This window comes from Pararge aegeria, chromosome 17, assembly GCF_905163445.1.
Source record: "Pararge aegeria chromosome 17, ilParAegt1.1, whole genome shotgun sequence".
NCBI lineage: Eukaryota > Metazoa > Arthropoda > Insecta > Lepidoptera > Nymphalidae > Pararge > Pararge aegeria.
The window spans coordinates 4,903,108-4,910,766 of NC_053196.1; the positions used below are offsets into that span (position 1 = coordinate 4,903,108).

The 7,659-nt window shown below is 33.1% G+C and overlaps 1 protein-coding gene across 1 annotated transcript; it reads right to left on the reverse strand.

Annotated features, from left to right (window-relative positions):
* Positions 1–5,451: 5,451 nt before the first annotated feature.
* Positions 5,452–6,941, reverse strand: LOC120630813. Its single transcript, XM_039900103.1, has 2 exons — positions 6,782–6,941; positions 5,452–6,332 (listed from the first exon to the last, which is right to left on the reverse strand). The coding sequence occupies exons 1-2, from the start codon at positions 6,868–6,870 to the stop codon at positions 6,146–6,148; spliced, it is 276 nt and encodes a 91-aa protein (XP_039756037.1). The 5' UTR covers positions 6,871–6,941; the 3' UTR covers positions 5,452–6,145.
* Between the last annotated feature and the right edge of the window lie 718 nt (positions 6,942–7,659).

Genomic DNA, 7,659 nt, shown 5'->3' on the forward strand with positions numbered 1-7,659 from the left:
TTTTAATAATATCATACACGGATCTTAATTTAAAAATGTATTTTTTTTAATTAATAGAGTATGTTTTATGAAATAAATGTGTGTATCTTAGATCACCTTTTGAGCACTCATCATCTTTTGATATATCTATTACTCATACCAAATTCCTCTCACCTTCAATAGCTTAAGATTTGACCTGTCTGGAGGTTTATAAAATAATAACTGAAAGTATTTATCTGGTTAATGGACTAACTGAATAACAACTTGTATAATTCATTTTTAAAGTAAGATATAGCAGGACAATAAAATTATGATGAGTATGCAGAATCTTTGCATTAGTAAACACGTCTCAAATACGGCTTATTTGTAAATAGATTGTCATAAATGATAAATATATTATAAATTAAACAAAAGAATAGTTACTCGTAGTTATGCTATATACGAACAAAAACCCTGATCTAATTACCTTTGCACGTCTCGACATTTTGCAGCTTAAACTAGCTCCGAATGTTATACAGTCACAGTCTGTACCCTTAGTACAAAATCATAACTCCTGTCGATGGTTTTCGAGTGTCAAATACTTTACCATTAGAGTAATTTCTCCTCCTGAGACCTCTTTAAATATAAATAATGTTATAATGTTTTGTTGTCCATACATCAACAGCCAGCACGCCTATCTGAAATTATTGTTATATGATTGCTACTCCTTTTTATGTCATCCATCTGAGTAAACGTATACAGATACAAAGCAAAAAAAAAGCAAAAAGCCGGGCCATGGTCCTAAAGGCTTAATATTAGATGGTCTAGGTAATAAGATGCTGCTAGATAAAACATGCCCGGGCATCTAAGTTTGTACATACAGCTATGTATCTTACATGTGAAGAATTTACACGAATGTCCATTTTAACATGAGGTTATAGTATTTCAATACTCGAATACTGTCGACGGTTGTGGCATGCAAACTCCTACTAAAGGTATCTATACGATGCGACTGTCGCATTTGCATCGCGTTTTAGTAGTAACTGATTCGCAAGCAATGAAAATGTCGTAGTGTCCAAAGATTTTAGTATGTAACTATATGTACGAGTATAATAATGTACTTACGATAACATGAATATATCTAATTAATTGGGTAATATAGCTTATAGAAGCGTACACAAGTAAAACAATCGCAAACTTATTAGTATGGCAGTGAAATGTTATTTCCAATAGCATTGAGGAATTACATAATTTAGGGTTTAGCGCTGAGATTAACGCCTAAATCTTGAAGCTTTTAATGATAAAAAAAGATTCTAACGATGCGTTCTAACCATCTAGGTATCTAGGTCTTCCTCTATTGGGGCAAAAACATCTCACTGCTTATTAGTACTTACTTTAGGAATAATATGTTAACTGATTACGAATCTATTCTCAGAATAAAACTAAACTAATAAGATTGTAAAGTCGGCGTAACTATGTTTATTATGTATTATATGTAAAGTAATTTATTTTGTTCAATATTACCTATAAATTTAATGTGTTCGTGATATTTATATGACGATGATTGATTGTATTGATCCAGTACTGACTTTTAGTACCACTACATTCGTTTCTACTATCATTCAAAATATTTCTTAAATCTGTGTTAGTTTCAGCAATTTAACAGTGGTAAATTACGAAATAACGACATTTATTGCGGCTGAATATTACAAAGTGACAGGTTACCGCAATGTATTCTATAACACCGCTAGAGATATGGTTGTACTGCGATAAACCTTTGCCTTATCCGTACGGAAAGGCATAAAGAAAAAAAAAATGAGGTTAGATCACTGACCTCTTTTAGACTATATAAAAGTAATAGAGGTCAATGGGTTAGAGGTTTATAGGCAGAATTTATTTGGCGGTCAATGTGACACGGAAAACAAGACAAATATATTTTAACCTGAGGTAATGTGCTAAAAGAAACTAAATATCGATAAAATTGCTAAATTTACTTGAAAACTAATTTTTAAGATCGGCCGGTCGGTTAAAGTCTTTATTAGAATTTTTGTATCCGTCTAAAATTTATTACCATTTTGTATCTGTTAAGTTGTAAGCTAACACCAGGGTTTCCGGGAATACAAATATTCAGATTTGATCAATCTGCATCGTCATCGTCATACCTTGTAGGTATATTATAGTAATGTGATATCAATGAGATTGTAATATTTTGCTTAATTTACCTTCCGTACGTTTAGTTGTAAGCGACTCATTGTGATATGAAAATAGGGATTAAGGTAGACCGCCACTACTCAAAGATGCAACCAATAAAAAAAAAAGATAAGACCAATATACAAACGGATACATGGAATGTTTATTTTATATGCAAACAGTAATAGTAAAACAAAACACGAGTCCGATGTTTCAACCCGAATTTATCGGCCTTGTAATCAAGAGAGTAGAGATGCTCTCTCTTTTTTTTTCCTTCTGGCTTTTCACAGATTAGCCAATGTCAGAGTAGCCGAAAGGGCTACCCTGACTTTGGCTAATCTGTAAACATCCAGAGCAACCAATTTTTTTTTTTAATCTTATTAAAATAAAATGTTTATTCCGATTTCCGAACAACGAGGATACTAGTATATTTTTTAGTTAATGAGTGAACATCACATGGTATAACGGACGGACCATGATTAAACTTTCTTAGACGTCATTATGTAAATACGACATAACTTTGTTTGGAACGGCTAGCTAAAAGGTATACGAAAATATCCAAACTTTCTTTATGCAATTAAATTGCACTGTCCAGTACATATGAATAGTAGAGCTCAGTATAAAAGTGAGAAATTATAAAAAAAAATCGAAATAAAGTGCGATGGCACTTTAAAAATAAGTAACTTACTAACGCGAAATTGAGCTTTAACTACGGTAAACTATGGTACAGAGTTGAGTAGTGGTCGGTCCCAACTTCGGCCTATATTTAAAAGGAATTCAAAGTCCAGAGTCATTTCAATTTGTAAGTACATACAATATGCTGTATAATTCCATTATAAGTGCTTTTATTCCGCTTTTGTAATCTTATCTTATAAGTTAAATTGATATTCCGATACTAAACAAAATGTACCTATTAATGATAAAAAAAAATATTATATGTTGAAATTGATAATTTTTAATTAGATTAGTGACACATGGCAACTTTTTGATCTGATAGGTTCTTCTTTTGGCAACTTTTTGACGATGCAAGCAAATTTAGTCTCCAATGATTTATTTATGAGACGCCAAAAAGATTTTTTGCTTTTTATACGTAGCAGCCGACATCAAATGTCGTCGTCTTGTTTAACTTAATTTGAATGTGTAAAAATAATTGTAATTGACAAAGAAGTATAACTTACATACGCATACATGATTTTTTTTATCGTCCTACTGTCCTACCGTTTTATCGGTCATTCGAAATGCAAAATTTCTTAAAAAGCTGAAGACTGGGTATGAACATTCAAGAATTGCAATGATGACTAAATACGTAATTGAAGTGCCCACACCAACTCTTTCAAAACATTTAACGTCCTTACGCATAATGGGAACAAATTATTACTACCCCTACGCCCTTATGTCAAACCTTTTCAATAGAAAACCACCCTTCACAACTTTTTGTCCCACTTAATAATTAAAATTTTCAAATATAGAAAACACTGTTTTGTCGCTGCGCATCAAAATAATATAACCTCAATTTCCAGCACGAACATTACAGAAATTGCTGGACCGCTGTACGCTCTAGCGGCGTTTTCAAAGTAGACCCTTATTCTTGATGGTTTTAAACAAATGATATTTATTGGCCGTTCTGGCAATATTCCTCGACCGTGTGTTGCTCTATTTCAGACCTGGACAGTGATTCCACATCTTATTAATTTAACAATGCTAGACATGGGGCTCCTTCCTTACATTACGGAGGGTTCTAAAGCATAAATCCACCACTCGTTTTTATACTTAGTTAGTGGATCACTAACGAACCAAAGTTGCTTAGCATAAATCAGTTACCATTACGATATCGCTTTAAGTTCTCCGAGTACTACTTACTTACTTCTCCAAATGCATAGGAACACGTACATGAATGGAACGAACGGAAACCTGATAAACGTTTTGAATCTTCGGAATTCCCCGGTACTGTAAACTGACGCCTATTATCGTCTTTGATAATCCGAAATCGTGTGATTGACATTGTTAAATATATCGCGTAAATTAGTAAAAGCTCAAACTTCCGGGAATGTTATATTTAAAATAAATGCATTATAATACCGTTTTTCGTAAACTTAACAAACAAGTAGGTATATATTTTCTAATATTTTTTCAAACGCTAACATGCTAACATGATATAAATCATGCTTTTTTCCAAAGGCTTTATTTAAAGAAAAACCATACCTTGATAACTTCGAATAAGTATTTCAATTAAAAGATGATGTTAAAGTGTAAATTCTCGACTTTTTCAATTAATTAAAAACTTTGATATGGTTTTATATGCAGCTTAATCGATTTTAAAAATTATGAAAAGTACGCCTCTTGGGCTCAATGTTATAATAGTAGGTATAACAAATAATCAACTTGAGCTTGATTTTTTTTATTTATTAAAGTCTCATAACATTAGTAACTAAACGATACACACGTTTGAAACACGATTCACGTAAAACTGTATTTAAAAAAGATTATTTTAGTGGCATGAGATATCATAAATCTAATCTAAATTAGTACTTTACCATATTTCTGATTTATTCTAGAAAATTCAAAGTATTAAAGAGGTAACAGCCCTGCCACCTCAGTAGGACGACAGCGGGGGTTTGCTGGCTGGTTGGTGCGTTTGACTCTGCGTCTAGGGCGCTCTCAAAGTAGTTTTTGTACTATACTTACTTATTTCTATGCTTTAAATAAACTTTCTTCAAGGTGGATATAACAATTAAAATCTGCGTTGCTAAGCGGCCTTAAATTCAATACATTCTTTCAAACTAATATAAAATGTATTATTAGAAAGTATACAATTATAACATTAATTATAATAACACTATTCGCCTGTTCCTTTGTATACATTAAATAAAACAAATAAATAACAAGCTTTAGAATATCTTCGTAATTTAGCTAACTGTATTAAAATAGCATTTTATACATGCGGAATATAGTTAAGGTGTACAGAATTCGCTTAACCATCCAAATGTAATTTATAGTCAGAGATCTTTGAGTTAGCTAGGTACTTAAGATTGTAACAGTGCATTGTTTTTTTTTAAATCGAATGCCAAACAAAAGCGTACAAAATGTATCCGCAGTGGCGTCCAAAATTTCACAAGGACCTACGAATTTGCGTGCGTTCTAATACAGATTGAACTAGAGTTAGCTGCGTGCAGGCCACTGTGGAGCTTCATATTGGACGCTTTGGGTTTGACCCTGCCTTTATGCTGATTTGTTTTTTTTTTTTTATAAATATATCGTTTGTTTTTGAATATGCTGTTTTACTTACCTACCTACTATCCTACCTTTACAAAAAACATTGCGTTGTATGGCGCATAGAATAGACGAAATAAGAAAGATATCGATACACCGATAATTTTTTCTAGCCTAATCTTGGCAAGATCGTTCATCTCAGATCATATGCCTAAACTTTAAGGTTACATTGTGGTAAACACGAGTCAATTGAATATGGGCGGTTAAAAGTTTTGTGTCAATAGATTTTTGTCATGACTGTAAAATATCCTACAGAATTACCTGGTAAAAAACTTTACCAGCGGTTCCCAACATTTTTTTTGTCGTAGACCACTGCTATTTCTATCGTATTATGAGCTTTAACTGCCCTTTAATCTTGTGAAATCTTTTAAATAAAATGCGTTTTAGATTTTTTTATCTGTTGTTTATTTTTTGAGATTTATTTCTGTTAAAAAGAATATCCCGATCCAATGGTAAACATTTTATGTTGACAGATCTCATAGCGGGATTTAGCACCTTATCTATCATACGCCATTTAATTTTTACAAAACTTATTCACAAAAACAATTGTTTATTTACTAAAAACCGAGGACATGAACAAAAATGAACGGATTTTGTACGCACGTATTAATTTAATATACAAAATGGTTACCCAGGCCCTGATCATTTATGCTAGAGACTAAAATTCTTTGGGTAAAAATTATCTTAGTCGTGTTTAAAATTATTTTGATAGCACCAACTGGCAACATCAAACTTTAAAGACGTACATCGCACGGTTGGTCACTTTTAGTGAGGTTCGGAGCATCGCCGCCAGTTGCCGTGGCAGTCCCATCGGAGGAGGGCTTTCCCGCCACGAAGTTCGCCTGAGGTACCACGAGGGCGCTGTCGTGCAAGCCAGCGTCACATCCAGCCAACTCCCGTTTTTATCTTTACTCCTGGAATAGGAGGCCTTTGATAAAACACCAGTTGTGTGTTTACCCTTTATAGTATGGGATACACCAGTGGGTACCCTATCCTAGATACATCACTGGTCTAAAAGTAGTGGCATCTTTATCACAATGCTACCAGTGGAAAAGGATAGTTAGAATTGTCAATTCAATTAGCACAAACTTGTCCAAAAATTCAAAATTTCAAAGTCCACAATTATACCGTTTTGGTACGAAACCCGTAATACTAGGAGAGTAAAATATGTTGGGGCATAGTGATCTCAAAATAAATACCTACTTTTAAACAACAACAAATTAAATCAACCTTACTGAACACACACGCACGCACGCAATGCCACCTCAGCTTGCCCTACTAATATTAGTAACTGCCTACTTTTTCTTGGACATTGGAATGAATATTCGGCCATACAAATTTTTATATTTTAATGATGACTCACTTTTCTAAAACTTCCTTTTCATTGTCCGTTTTACTTCGTTTTAATTTAAGAGTGGGTGACGTAGCTCTAAATCTATAGTATTTCGGCATATTTCAATACAAATTTAGAAAAATAAAATAAAATTTCATTATTTTTGTGGTTCAGGTTTAGGTTCAATTGGGTTCAGTTATAAAATGAGACTATTTGGGTTTTGACTTCATTTTACTTTTTTATGGGAAATCAGAGCAACCAGTATTGTTGATTAAAATAAGGTGTTTGCAGAAAGTACGCTTGAATGCCTTGCATGCTGTGTCTTTTTTTTTGTTTTTTTCATGTCTATAGACGAACGCTTGACTGCAATCACACCTGATGATAAGTCTAAAGTCTACCTCTGAATATTAAAAAATAATAATAGATAATACGTGTAATCTAGAAAATAAGCAAGGAATGTCGAAAGTAACTACAGGTTTGTACTTAAGTATACAAGTTACTTTGGTATAACATTACCCCTTGATTGGTGGATCATTTCTGTTGGTGGAAACCAATGATAAAATATTCTTCGTGACTTACACACAGACTAGAACCCAAAACAAAAAGCACACATTTTGTTTACGGCTGTCACTGTTAAATGTCAGTTATCAGTTACAGTCAACTGTCAGTTGTCACAGTCAGCTGTCAAAGACAATGCAAATTACTATAGTCGTAAAAATGTAATAGGCCCGTTTTGACATTTGTCATCGCGACGTAACTAGTTATGGAACCATAAGACTCTGTATTCGATACTCACGATAAATCAATTCGTTTGTTTCAGTACTTGATTGATATTATTATGTATTGTAAAGTGTTCGTTCGTTCAAAGTATTCCTTTAACTTCACAACCAATACGCGTGACTGGCTGT

Coding starts and splice junctions, on each gene's coding strand:
- LOC120630813 (XM_039900103.1), bottom strand. CDS start 6,870: ATGCCGAAATACTATAGATTTAGAGCTACGTCACCCACTCTTAAATTA. Junction 6,333..6,781: donor GAAAAGGAAGTTTTAGAAAA/GTGAGTCATCAT, acceptor CTCCTATTCCAG/GAGTAAAGATAAAAACGGGA.